The following is a 13,452-nucleotide window of genomic DNA, read 5'->3' on the forward strand; positions in this document are numbered from 1 at the left end:
GACCTCAAGGTGCTAAAACAGTTCTTTCACGTTACTTTCCTGTGTAAAAGGGCAAGGGGTACAGAGTATAGTGCACCCAGACTTTCCCCTATTTGGAGGTACCAGTGCAACTGTGTGTCAGCTTCCATCATAATCCCTTCCCCAGTTTGGGTATGTATGGTTATGTACAGAATACATGTCTTCATGCCTGCCCTACTGACTCTTCCAACTGTTGACATGTTCTCTCAATGTATATGTGAAAAACAAGGGTGTTGGAAAACAACCTCTCTGGAAAACACTGATGATTGTTCTCCAGCCTCGGGCTACTCCACCAGAACAGTTAGTTCTTTGTCAGGACATCAGCTGGGCACATACAAACTGACTGGGGAATTGTTCTGGGCATCTCTGCTTCAGAAACAAAATGAGAATCCACAGTGGGCTTGTGTTTATCCACAGATTAATTGCCCCCCGTTTCAAGGCAATCCTTCTCTGTGCTCATGATTGGGGCAAATTTGTGGAGATTTGCCAAACTGTTGCGGCTGGGTATCATGGTTTTTTACATGGCCTTCTCTACTCTGTAGAAAATAATTACTAGTACACGCTTGACAGGAATGTTGGAGTGTAAGTGAAATGTAACGGCTAACCTTACGCGAGCACGTGCCTGTGCACGCCCATAGCTCTTGAGCAAAGACCACCAAGCAGCAGCTTCTCTTCCTCCAAAATGCCCTGCTGGTCTTCCTGTTTGACCCAAGCACAACACAAGTAAAACTGAAAGTTTACTCTGGAATACAGAAGTACAAAGCAGGCACAGAAATGGTTCTGCATTTCAGGCCTTAGCATGTCCTAATAGGCTCCCTCACTAAAACACTCTTTACACCATCCCACTTCTGTGGCTTTAGAGCTTTGTGGCTTTAGAGAGCTTTGTGGCTTTAGAGGTAAGTTTGCAATTGCTATTTGGCATGGTTTTGGGGTTTTTAATTTCTCCTTTCAGAACAGGAGTGTATCACACAGCATCCTGACGAAGTTCTGTGCAAGCAAAGCATGTTTCCTATTAAAAGTCAATCCCGCCTATTGATTTCAAATGTCCCAGAGAGCTTAGCTGAATTTGCCTGCAAGGAATTTGCACAAACCATGGCAAGCACAGGAGGTGTTCTCAGGACTCAAACTGTGAAGTTTAATCTGCCCCTATTGTGCTGGTACCTAAGTATGTCTGGAATTGCGGCTGGTTAAATGAAGAGTTCAGCTTCACTCTATGTATTACAAGCAGGAAATAATTTCACAATAGCTTTGTATAACCCCTTTGTGCAGATATCCAAGGGCTAAGGGGGCTGATTAGTCTCAAATACCGCTCAAAACAGACAGCCATTATAAAACACTGCCTGCCTTTCATAACATGCCAGCAGAAATCTCGTGAGGATGGTCTCAGCTTAGTTTGCAGCCAGATTTCTACCTACCACTTTACCCCGGGGTAAAAAGGACAAGCTGCCATTCTGTACCATCACTCTCATGTAATCTGAGTCAGGGGGGACATGGACAGACATTATTTATGTGAAATTCTTTCTCCCAAGAGCACAAAGCCCACTGCTGACCCTGACATAAGTAGGAACAAAGCCATGGAAACCAGGGGAAGTTACACAAGGGTGCAAAACTGTTTATGGAGCCAGATCACACGCTGGCTCCAACGTTGCCTCGTGGGCAGTGTGGGTGGGGCTTTCGGCATCTGTGTGGGAGCTCTCCAATGAGACCCAGAGGAGGACAAGGCTACAACGTTCTGGTTTTTGTAACAGCATCTCCCACCAGTAAGGCTGAGGCATGGGCGGAGTCTGATGAAACTAAAATAAACACTGCCATGCAGCATCTTGTGAGTATGTGCAGCCTCAGATAGACTGCAATAGCTGGAAGGATAAGGACGGCTTAAAATGTAAGTATATCTACTTCCTCCACTTTCTTGATATAATTAGTGGCTTCTGAAATGGTATGTTCTGGTTACAGTTACTTGTGGCATCAGTAACCTGTAAAAATGCCTACTATGCTTTCTGTCCCTTTGGCCTGTGTATTAACAGCTGCAGAAAAAGCCTCAACACCCTCCAGTAATATTTATATAAGCAGATGGAAATCTCAAAGCTTAAGCTTTCCTGTAGATCTGAAAATTCATTCAACTGTAAATATTTGGAGGATTCTTCTCAGTTTGTCTTCCCCCCAAAAAAAACCCTTTTGTTTCATGTAATTCAAAAATACTTCTTGCATGTGGTCACCCACAGTACTGGCCACAAAGCTGTAAAAGACAGAGCTGTGAGCGATCTCACCAGCAGTTAAGAGCAGGTGTGTTGGGGAGGGGTTGGAACTGGCAAGTACAGAGACAAGCCAGCTCACACTGCAGCTACTACAACAGCATGCGTTGAGACAGAGAAATGCTTACTTCCCTGCTTCCTAACATACCCAGACAGCACATAAAAGGCAGCAATGTCAAGTTGTAGCAAGGCGAAATGGAAAGTGAAGTGACAGCAAAGGAGCAGCATCTTTGCCTAAAAAAAATACAGGAATTTTCAGTAACATTCCTCACATTTGCTTCTAATAAAATGATTGCATTCCTGCCTTACTGTTATGCTTTGTTGACTTATAAATACTATTGACACAGAGGTTTTTAGAGTAAAACTGTCCAGCTGGGGACCGTGCACCAGAGTCCCCGGTAGTGAGTCATTCTGGTAAAGACTGCTGAAGATGTATCTTCAGGCTGGGACAGGGCAGGGGACAGCACCTGCTTTTAACTGCTGGCATCAGTCTCCTGCTACATGGTCCTCTGATCTTCCCTTGCTCTACAGTGACAACTGAAGGAGCTGCTAGAAAAAGCTCAACACGCGAGTGCCCAGTTCACTGCTTACTTTAAGGATTGTAAGCGAAATCAGTGCCACCAGGTTTTTGGTGTTTTGTGGATTTTTTTGTTTTGGATTTTTTGGTGTATTTTTTTAAAGCTTCCCAACCTCATAGATCCCCAAGAGAAAACTCCTTGTAGCCACCTCTAAACCGGAGTATAGGGCGGGATTAATAGCATTCAACAGTGGCCGGCATGTCAGAAGAAAACAGAAACAGTGAAGAAAGTAGTCAAGTAGCACAAGGCAGTTCTTGATTTTACAAAAGCAGCCATGGTCTTATATTCACAAACCATGTTTAAGATGGCATACCTTAAAGGCTTTAAAAATGCCTACCACAGATTACGAATGGTCCATCACTCCTATTTAAGATACCACCGCAACCCAGAACATTGTTCTGGACCTCAAGAACAGACACTGCCGCTGCCGGCAGTGCTAGGTGGCAGGATTTCCCCTTGCCACTCAGACATGCTGTACCACTACTACTGCAGGCAGCATACGCTGTGCTAATACTAAAAGCCCATGGAGAAAGTAGAGCCTTGAGTGACAGGAGAGTAGCTTCTTGTTGTATGGGTAGCTATAAACAATTGAGGAAATAGAGAAATGAAAAATAATCTCAAAGTCCGTTGTTACCCAGGAAACATGCAATTAAGTTATACTCTTAAAAGACAACATTCTATGATCTAGGAATCAAGATAACTGCTGAATTAACTACGTTATGTTGCTGCAATGTGAAGTGCAAAGGACATCGTAACTTAATAGAAAGCAGAGACTTTCTCAGGATATAGATTATGGGCTACAATCTGCCCAGCAATGACAAAAATCCAAAATGAAAGCTCCTAAAATCTCAAGACTTTAACCAGATGCACTTATTTCAATAGTGATTATGATTATTTTGTCTCGCTTTGTTTTGGGATAGTAAGAGGAAGTTGAGTGTTTTCACGCTTTCAGCTTCTTCCTTCCATGAAGGCTCCCTGGGCGAGTAGCTACACATTCATAAACACAGAAAATCTCCTCTATTCACAGGACTCTGGGGCTAAAGGCCTTTAAGATAGGCATCAGCTATTATGAGAGGCCCAATAAAGTTACAGGCAGTGTCAATACCATCACCACCAATGCCTTCTCATCCAGGAGCAAACTGGCTGAACTCTGCAAGTCCTTTTTACTTGTGCATCTACACAGACGTGCCGCTTGTAGGATTCCAACTTTCTGTTTTGCACCCAGGAAATGCTCTCGCTAAGGTAGCATATCTTGAAGGAGGAACAACCCCCACACCAGCCTGGAAGTAGTTTGTTTCTTGGTCCTGGTTCTCCCTGGTTCCTTCAGGGCTAAAAGGATTTCAGCCCTTTTTGTTGAACCATTAGGGATAAGCCTTTCACAATTTCAGGGACAACTGAAACATCAGGCAGAAAAGCCCTAGGGGTTTCTTCTGCCCCATTCATACTGTATTGGTTGGGAGGCCAATGAACTGTGTCTGCCTTTCAGCTCTGGCAAGATGATCAAATCCTTCAAGCAAACGTTTCTGTCCCTGGATCTGCAGTCCCCTCGGTGGAGCTCAGCAGAGATGACGGTAAAGGCTGAAGGCCAGGGGAGCAGAGCTCTCTGCAGTCAGGGTGCTGCAGAGCCAAGGTGGATTTGGGATTCTGTCTGATGAGCGTGGAGGAGCTGGGAAGTTGCTATACACACCATTCACACCTCATTGTAAAGGGGCAGAGGAACTCGTGTTTCTAAGCTCTGCAGAGCTCAGCCTAAAGCAGAACAGCATGGTTTTGCAAGGGAGGCATCAAACACTTTGGACATTGGGGGTGTGCCTAGTGCCTGCAGCAAAGAACACCCAGTGTTATCTCATTGCAACAGTATTTTCATGCCAGTTTGGGAAAAGCAGCTATTAATTTGTTATGCTTAATATTCATCTCATGGTTACTTTTGCTACCTTTCAGGCAAAGGATTACGAACTGCGTCAGTATGAGACAGCAAAGTGGGTCAGCACTGTCATTAGGGGAGAAACCCAGAAGGAGGCGATGCGCCAGGGCTTCTGGAAACTCTTCCACTACATCCAAGGGAAGAATGAAAAAGGTAGCGTGCCGATTTTAAACTGCAAGAAGCACACACAGGAGATGAAGCCGAATAGTATAAAGCTGTAGATGAGCTACAGGATGCAGCAGTTCCCCTTCTGGGTCTAACACCCTTGCGACTCCACTAAGCCATTACAGCCATGAGGCTGCTTGACCACCTGCTTTTAGGATAAGCCTGCACTGCCATTCACAGCAGCATTCAGGCACTGTCTTTGCTTGCAGCTTAGACAATTTCTTTCCCCCACCCCCCCTCTAGAAATGAAGATCGACATGACTGTACCAGTGACATGCCTGATAAAATCTGGCTGCGCAGACTTCAAGATCTCTTTCTTTGTGCCATTTGAACACCAGGACTCCCCACCACAGCCCACCGACTCAGATGTGTTCATTGAAGAGAGGAAGGCAGCAGCCATCTTTGTTCGGTAAGCAGCACCAGCACAGCTGACAAAGGCAGCTACTGAAAGGAGTTGATCTACTAGGAGTCTGAACTAAATTTTCATACAGCTTATTTTTAACCATGGATATATCCTGCTGTCGAGCCCTGAACTTCCACAGAACACGGCAGTTCTCTCATCACATTAAAAGTGCCCAAAGCTATACTTGCCCCCCTCTATCAAAGCCACAGGCAACAGTCCATGCCAGCTAATGCTCTCATAATTCCAAGCAACTTAGGTGTGGGTTGTTCTGGTTTTAAATGCTACTTTTTAAAGTAACAAATACAGCCATATACTCCTGAACAGCTAGTTCTGCTGTACCACAAGTGTTTAAACACTACTTTTTTTTTTTTTAAGTCTGGAGCTCCCTTCTGTGAAAAGAAGCAGCAGGAGGCTCAAACTCTTAACTCCTCCCTTTTCACTCCTACCAGGTCCTTCGGCGGATTTGCTTCCCCAGAGAAATACGCTGAGGAAGCTGAAGTCTTGGCCAGAATCTTAAGAAACAGAGGCCAACCATTCCATGAAGACTTCTTCTACACTGCAGGCTATGACAGTCCCTTCAAGCTCTTTAACAGGCACAATGAAGTGTGGTATTTTAAAAAATAATAATGCTGGGGGGAATACTAAGAGGCTACTAATCAGCTCTGGATGAAAACAGACCTTAATAATGGCTTTTGCTTTTGTGCAGAAGAGATTTAATTTGCACATGGACACAGAATCATGTCTAACTCATTTCTTGAGGATGAAATACTGTTCTGGCCAAGAAGATTTAAGCTCTTTCTACAAGACTTAACTTGACATATATTGTACCAGCTGGAGCAGGAGATATTGCTCTTAAGGTTCTAGGGAACACTAATCTGAAAAATATTCCTGCAGAACAGTCTGAATGTCTAAGCTTTAACTTCTCATTAGAAGTGCTACAGCAATAGCTCAAGTGTTATGGAGAATCAGTTCTTCATAGAGCTGATTTTTCGCATACTGATACAACTCCCAAGACAACAGAAAGATGGGGAAAGTTATTTTTTCCAAGAAACCTAAGCAGGAATACCTTAGCAGGCCTTAGTGCCTCATAAGCAGTTAACTTTTTAAAGTAGTACTATCAAAATCAACCACCTCTTCACTGAAGTATTTTTTTTTTGCCCTCATGGAGGCTGAATGCTCTTTTCCTCCAGACTAATGCTAGTGATCAGGTTAGACCAGGAGTCCAGCAGAAAAGGGCTGAGCCTCCAAGGTGTATGCTTACTCTGTGCACACCTGCATCTGTACATGTAACACCAAACTTACTGGTGGCCTGTAGTTTTAGGAGCAAATACAAAAGTAGTGTTTAGCTCTCACCTATAAACCACTAATTACTACAATTATTTAGCTTTGTCAAATTCTTGGTATTGGTCAGGTCAACTGCAGTCTACACACTAGCAATATCTGCCACCTAGAGTTAAGACACCTGCAGAACTACCATATAAAGTAGTTTAGTCCCTGCTCTAAATCAACCATTTGAAGCTCTTGTAAAGCAGCCCAGAGCTGTTTTACAGCAAGCAGTTCAAGTCACAAAGCAGTTCACAACAACAGGTAGAGTTTACAGATTTTTATTGGTTCCAATCAGTATCAGGCAAACACTATCAGTGTGGTAATAAAACCCCTTGGCTTAAATGCTGTTCATGCAAGTGTAACCTATTATTCTGCAATCTTCCACCTATTAAGACAGACATAAGAACCATTGTAAGGCACCAAACCAGCACAAGAAGCTTGCTGAGAACACCTCAGACCTTAGATTTTCATCTCTGTTCAGAGAGAGAGTTCAAGCTAAGGTTTTTATCATCATTTGTTCCAGCAAATAAATTTCATTATTACTCCAGTTACACTCACCTTCTCAGTTTTTTATACAGTGGTTTTGAAGTTGCCTCCCTACCTAAAGCAAGAAAACACAATTAACATATGCAGCAGCACAACTGCTAAAAAAAAGCTTCAAAGCAGCTTTGTAACCTCAGACAAAAGTGGAACGGAAATTGTAATATCATAGTAATTCATCTGGCAGAATCAAGTTTCATCAGTGGGTACAAATATTCCCTGAAATTTTTAAACAATTAATCTGCTGTGTGATCTTACCCAATGAGGTTGCAGACAGCACAGTCCTTTCCTGAAAAAGAAGTTGTTTCAGAATAACGGACATCACTATATCCAAGTTAAATTACTCATCTATGAAATTCTATTCACCAAACCCATTTTATCTACAAAGAGGCTACGTTTCAGCTGGCAGCTGACAAGAACTTCAGCTTGCAACACCCAACACCAAATACAAAGTTTACAAATCCTAACTAGATTGGAAATACTAAATTACTAATACTGGAATAACTGGGGAAAATTACAATGTTACTAGTTTTTTGATACTGTCTCTCCCCAACATAGCTGTATCAACTGAGTTTTGATACCTAAAACAGAAGTCCCATAGAAATCATCTTGAAAACCTATAGACAGGAAAGCCAGGCTTGTTGGAGGAAACAAGTTTGCGCAGTAATCATTACAACTTAATCTTAAATTTGTATATGGCCAATGTAACCAAGATCAGCAAAAAATCCTGGGTAGCGACAACCACAGCATATAGGGTTGTGTCTTCTTTTTAGTTTAAGTGCAGCATTACAGGGTCAGTTCAGACTAATTGGATACATCGGATGTGAGTTGTCAGAGTTATGTTTGCTGATGCGTTTTGCACTACTACATAATCAACAATGTATTGGCTAAGTGGTCTCCACTGATCCACCTCCTTTACTATTTCCATTGTGTGAAGAAATCCAGCAATAAACACAGTTTTTAGTCATTGAGGCCACACCTTCTGTTCATACAAACAACTCAAATTCACCATTGACCACAGTTCAGGAATTGTCAGGGTATCTGCACAAAACCAGCCCTTTTCCAAGTCAAATCCAAAACTGCATAGACGTGCATTCTTCCTTCAAGCACATCACTTTTATTCCCACAGTAGCAGAGTAGGAGAAAGAATACAACAAAGGAAAGATCAGATTTATTATTGGACTAATTTTAGGCACCACTGTCTAGGCATTTAGCACAAAGACACGTATTCCAGTAATTACCAAAATCCAAGTACTCCACACTTACCTTAGACTTAAATTACTTGTTTCTCACACAAACTCCCCAGCAGCTTCACCCTGTAACAAGTGAAATTTTATTAACACACTCTCCTTGGCAGAGCTTCAAGAGTCAGTTTGCACATGGGTACTGTTTCAGCACAGAATTCCTCCTCAGCCTCTCTCAGAGAGATTCCCATTGCTTAGAATTATTCATCATGAACAGTACACACGCTTAGAGAAGGTTAATATTTTGTTACTTTTGTTTCTTAAGAGGACCCAGCCTCAGTATTTCAGACCTTACCCCCAACCCACATGTTCATTCACATCAAATCTCTAACCTAGCTGTTGAGGTCACTTACCACATTACTTCCAACTGCTGAAGATCAGTGCTACTCCCTGCAAAACCCCACTGCTTAACCAGCAAAAAGTTAAAACAGCAAGTAACTGTATGGTCTTTGGTTAGCACAAGCTCTGCACTGTCAGGCTACCACACTTAACTAGAAAGTCAGGTAGTCCATAGCCATAGCAGTTACATATTTCAACTGGTCCACGCTTTCTTTTCCGTTACAGAAAGGAGTTAACATTTTCAAATAGTAAAAAAATTATGGCAACTGAGAAGCAAGAAACTTACCAAGTAGGAAGCATTTGTCTAAGTACTCAGCAGTTCTTCCATTCTCAAACCTAGGATACATGAAAGAAAATGAAGCATCAGTCTGATACTGATGTTACTTCTAAAGCCCCATTAAGACTTCCAAGAACTCCTCTGTCCATTACTGTTACAATCATCACTATCTTGGTCATGAAGTATGAGATTCAGTCCCTGGCACCTTGGGTGAACGAGCCCTGCAGGCTGCTGGTAACCTGTGATCTATTGGGAGAGGCAAGAATCCTGCAGGAACCTCCTGCTTAAGACTGCACCTGCACTGTGATTAGAGGCCAGCATCTAGCAACCTCCCCATCCCCTATCACACAGTTCCAACCAGTCACACACATTTGCCAGCAACTTACTTTCACTGGTAGCACTAGTAACTGCACCATTTCCCAGCTCCAGCATGCCAGCCCTGGAACAAAGCAAGGCATCAGGACAGCGCACAAACAAGCAGACGAGGATGAAATCTAGTCAGGTGCCTGAAGTCAGATAGAGCTAATAGGAGACCTCCATGATTGAAGTCAAGGTAGTCACATCTCATCACACAGGCAGCTCACAGGCACTGGACAGCTATCTGCTTTAGACTAAGACTGCTACAGGGAAGGGGGCAAATATACAAATAGTGCCACCAGAGCAACTGCAGCTCACACTGCTGGGCCTTGCCTAGCAGTTCTCCCCTTAAACATCCTCCCATTTTGGACAAGTTGCACGCAGCAGCCAACAGTGGCCCCTTGCACCACCACCCCCACAGCTCACATGCAGTTAAATACTTCACTTCTAGGCATATTTTTTTATGCCAATACTTGCAAAGTTAAAAGTACTTACACCCAATGAGAAACACACTGGAAGCCTGCAAAGGAAAATTTGCTGTTAGACAGGGTCCAGCAGAAAGTTTTCATTTAAGAACAATTCCACTGAAATACTGTATCAGCACTTAGTTAAGTGTCCTCATCAGGATCAGAGACCTGATTCAACATCATCTACAGTATACTGCAACGCTCCCATCCCCTCCCCAAGGAGGGTGTAAAGCCATCCCCCAGCATTCAACACCCTTGAGACACAAATTCCTTCACTCCAAAGACTGCTGATGTTACAGAAAGGAGCAAGCGTCTCAGTTGCAAAGTTCAGCAATATGCACTAGGCATAAACATCTAAATTGGACTAAAACAGGAAGAACATTTCAGGTACCAAGTTCATTGTACTGCCACATTCACCATTTTAGCCTCAACAGGCCGATTTTACACATCTTTAAGACTACAAAACACATTTATTGTTAAACACAAGGGATCTGAAGGCACGCTTACAAATACTAGTATCTTGGCTTCAGATTTTCCAGAAACAAAATAGATTTTCAGACCCTCTTATGTCCAAAAGCAAACTCTGAAGCTCAAACATAGCATAAATCTTAAGTGTTTTTCAATTACCTTCAATTAGGCACCAAGATCAGTAACAGGTTAAACAGCTTCTCAAACTAGAGGCACAGGCATCCTCAGTCTAGAGCAGCCTGCAAAGAAACAAAACACTTCTACAACTTGAAGCACTAACACCAGATCAACCAAGATGTTTTCAAAACACATTTACGAAGCAAAAGTAGTTTCACCCTCAGCTTTCCATATAAGTTGTCTAACTGCCTAAAGGTACAGGAGGCTGCATCAGATAGGAGCGAAAGACAGTTGCAGTATGATCACCACGGGTCATCTGCTGAACTATGCAGTCATCACACACAGCCTTCTCACACATCAGAGATACAAATTAGTTTTTACAGATGCAGGCAGTACAATAGTTACCTTGCACAGCTTATCACTTCATCTCCCAACACCTGCAACAAAATGAAGAGAAAAAACAAATTGCCTCAGCTTTTGTGGCCAAGCCTACAACTCCTAGCAAGAGATCACAAAAGCTAGATACATCAGACAGGAGCGAAAGACAAAACTCTACTCGTCACAGGATATTCTGCTGAACTATGCAGTCATCACTGTATCTGCTTTGGAACAACAGTACAAAGCAATCACCTCTTGTGACAGCTTTGAATAATTGAAGTTCTCCAAATAAAACAAAGAAATATTTAAGCTTTTGAATACTAGCAAGTTATCAATTCTTTCTGCAAATTAATTCCAAAAGAGAAAATTAATCCCAAAGTACTGCCCTCCCACTTTACACAGCCCATCCTTTCCACTGCAGTGTTTCAGCAGCTCCACGGAAGAAATCCCATATACAAACTATACATTTCTCACCAGGTGATGTTTCTTCTGCAAGTCTTCCAAGTGCATGATTCAGATCCTGTAAGAAAGAAGCTTATGAACACTATATTCAGAAGTCAAAACACCGGGGGAATTCTCAGTTGTTGTGCCTCAGCGGAAAGTTATGGTGGTAAAAGTGCTCGTCATCCTCTAGGTCAAGAGTAGCAAATAAATGTCATCATTGTGGCACCAGAGGGAAAACTTGGCTCCAAGAATAAAGTCTGCCTGCTGATGATGGTATTAGAAGACACTATGTTGAATTTTCAATAAGTACTTTTTACCTTGTGAAGTAGCATCAGGTCCCCATACTCTGTGGCAGATCTGGAAGAGAGGCAACAGTTTCAGATGCTTGTAGAACTAGGGGTAGTACCCTGGCAGCAACACTAAGCACAGAAAAAAGCCTCAGCACAGGGTTTTCAGAAATCACTTCTGTCCACTACTCTTGTACTGAAACCATCATAGGCTCTCTGATTTAGTCAACATCAATCCTGACAGCTACGGGTTTTTTCAAACATGCATCAGGCACTTTTCTCCAAACAAACTATTGCTGTGGATGATCAAACAGCAGTAGTGAAGGAAAAAAGGCACCTAGGGTAGGTACTATTGTAGTCTGAATACAGGGTGGTTCAGAAACAGGAGCCCCACATCTACTTTCCGATACAGATAAACAGGTGACTTCCCAGTAGAAGAGTGAGGACTGCCTGAAGAGACACCACACTACTCCAGGCCAGTTGCTGTTAAGTGCACCACACATTATTTCTTCATTTAAACTCTGTATTTCAGAAGCAACACCTACCTGTTTTGCAGCTGTAAATGCGAAAAGTGTAGCTGATGCATCTTAAACTGCAAACAAGAAAGCATCTGTAAGTTTTAAGAATGAAGATGTTCACATACTCTTTGAAAACTACGTAAAATTCAACCTTATAGATCTCACCTGATGCCATCTACACTTCAGGCCTTTGAAAAGACAAGGCCACAAAAATAACCGCTAGCCCCTATTTTTAAGCAGGACAGAACCACCCCAACTTCCTAATTTTCTAGTTTCAATTCCAGCACATAACCACAGAGTTAGTCAGACAGTCCCAAACTTACTCTGGCTGCTCAGGAAGGACTGTGCAGCGTTTCAGCCATCCCAGGTACATCACCACACACCACTCCATGCCCACCTCAGATATGTTGGTATTCATCACCCTCTCAGATGTCCCTACCAACATAGTTTTCATCATGTGCAGGCACGTGGAACTCCAAGTGAGCTAACACACTACTTTGTTAACACGAGGCCTTTAGTTGTAACACTTAGAAAGTTAACTATTGCCCAGAGAACACGAGACAGGGAAGGCCGTCTCCTCATTTACTAATAAGCTGTCCTGCAGGGGACAACCTCCACTTCCCCCATAATGAAATGGCCCTCCCCGGCCTGGCAGCTGCTTCCAAGCATTAGCTTAACAGAGGAGAGGGTAACCCTTAATCCTACAACAATACATTTGGCACAACACTTCTTGAAGTCTAGTGCAGAAGCGGGGGGGTGGGGAAGCCCTAGCGCTAATCTCTGCGGCAGGCACATGCCAGCTCGCCACCTTCCAGGAGTATTTCCCATGGGAAAAGGGCTCCCAGGCGAGTCTCGGCAAGGGAAACCCCGCCTCAGCAGGCACCCCGGGCCGCCAGCCCGGAGCCCAGGCCGCAGCGCTCACACGTGGGGCGCTGCGCTGCCCTGCCCTCCCCGTCGGGCCTGCACCGGCGGCCCCTGTCCGCAGCTCGGGGGGGCTCCCCCCTCCCGCACAAGCCCCCGCCGCTGCCAGCCCAGCCCCGCCCGGGCCGCCACGAGGCGAGTCCCCTCACATCGCCCCAGCGGCCTAGGCCGCAGGCCGGGCCCCGGCGACTCAATCCGCCCCCATCCTTCCCCGCCAGCGCCCATCGCTGATCAAGCCTCATCGGCAGCGCCCGCGCATCAACCCCCGGAGCGGCGTGGGCCCACAGCAGGCACGAATCCTGCTACCCCCCACTCACCGGCCGGGCGGCAAGGAATCACCACACCCCTCACCTCCACGGAACTAAAAGGCCGTCGGTGGGCCTGCGCGCCCCTTATATACCGCTGGCGGCGGTCACGTGAGAGCGACGC

At 44.2% G+C, this 13,452-nt stretch overlaps 2 protein-coding genes and 7 non-coding genes across 15 annotated transcripts in view; 1 reads left to right on the forward strand and 8 right to left on the reverse strand.

Moving 5' to 3' along the window:
- NPL (N-acetylneuraminate pyruvate lyase) overlaps positions 1-13,439 on the reverse strand; it is a 35,453-nt gene extending 22,014 nt beyond the window's left edge. For 3 of the 7 annotated variants that reach the window (XM_040610726.1, XM_040610722.1, XM_040610733.1), the window contains exons 1-11: positions 13,341-13,439; positions 12,130-12,176; positions 11,615-11,654; positions 11,328-11,373; positions 10,881-10,912; positions 10,518-10,597; positions 9,919-9,943; positions 9,453-9,505; positions 8,473-8,522; positions 7,465-7,495; positions 7,225-7,267 (exon numbers count right to left, since the gene is read on the reverse strand). The gene's annotated coding sequence lies outside the window, so the exon portion shown is untranslated. Of the gene's footprint in view, positions 1-6,928; positions 7,052-7,224; positions 7,268-7,464; positions 7,496-8,472; positions 8,523-9,075; positions 9,126-9,452; positions 9,506-9,918; positions 9,944-10,517; positions 10,598-10,880; positions 10,913-11,327; positions 11,374-11,614; positions 11,655-12,129; positions 12,177-12,267; positions 12,420-13,340 lie in introns of those variants that run through there. The other 4 variants (XM_040610723.1, XR_005830157.1, XM_040610724.1 and 1 more) reach the window with 4 other exon arrangements.
- HEBP2 (heme binding protein 2) lies at positions 1,682-6,972 on the forward strand. Its single transcript, XM_040610734.1, has 5 exons — positions 1,682-1,900; positions 4,335-4,419; positions 4,790-4,925; positions 5,181-5,346; positions 5,790-6,972. The coding sequence occupies exons 2-5, from the start codon at positions 4,345-4,347 to the stop codon at positions 5,962-5,964; spliced, it is 552 nt and encodes a 183-aa protein (XP_040466668.1). The 5' UTR covers positions 1,682-1,900; positions 4,335-4,344; the 3' UTR covers positions 5,965-6,972.
- Positions 7,339-7,414, reverse strand: LOC121095954. The gene has a single exon (XR_005830277.1). It is a non-coding gene; the product is annotated as a small nucleolar RNA SNORD47 (small nucleolar RNA).
- On the reverse strand, positions 8,591-8,669 carry LOC121095948. Its single transcript, XR_005830271.1, has one exon. It is a non-coding gene; the product is annotated as a small nucleolar RNA SNORD79 (small nucleolar RNA).
- LOC121095958 lies at positions 10,738-10,823 on the reverse strand. Its single transcript, XR_005830281.1, has one exon. It is a non-coding gene; the product is annotated as a small nucleolar RNA snR60/Z15/Z230/Z193/J17 (small nucleolar RNA).
- Positions 10,995-11,077, reverse strand: LOC121095957. Its single transcript, XR_005830280.1, has one exon. It is a non-coding gene; the product is annotated as a small nucleolar RNA snR60/Z15/Z230/Z193/J17 (small nucleolar RNA).
- Positions 11,441-11,522, reverse strand: LOC121095947. The gene has a single exon (XR_005830270.1). It is a non-coding gene; the product is annotated as a small nucleolar RNA SNORD24 (small nucleolar RNA).
- LOC121095961 lies at positions 11,732-11,798 on the reverse strand. Its single transcript, XR_005830284.1, has one exon. It is a non-coding gene; the product is annotated as a small nucleolar RNA SNORD75 (small nucleolar RNA).
- Positions 12,492-12,569, reverse strand: LOC121095955. Its single transcript, XR_005830278.1, has one exon. It is a non-coding gene; the product is annotated as a small nucleolar RNA SNORD74 (small nucleolar RNA).
- Positions 13,440-13,452: the final 13 nt, after the last annotated feature.

This window comes from Falco naumanni, chromosome 11, assembly GCF_017639655.2.
Source record: "Falco naumanni isolate bFalNau1 chromosome 11, bFalNau1.pat, whole genome shotgun sequence".
Classification (NCBI taxonomy): Eukaryota; Metazoa; Chordata; class Aves; order Falconiformes; family Falconidae; genus Falco; species Falco naumanni.

Coding starts and splice junctions, on each gene's coding strand:
- HEBP2 (XM_040610734.1), top strand. CDS start 4,345: ATGATCAAATCCTTCAAGCAAACGTTTCTGTCCCTGGATCTGCAGTCC. Junction 4,420..4,789: donor GGAGCTCAGCAGAGATGACG/GTAAAGGCTGAA, acceptor GCTACCTTTCAG/GCAAAGGATTACGAACTGCG. Junction 4,926..5,180: donor CCAAGGGAAGAATGAAAAAG/GTAGCGTGCCGA, acceptor CCCCCCCTCTAG/AAATGAAGATCGACATGACT.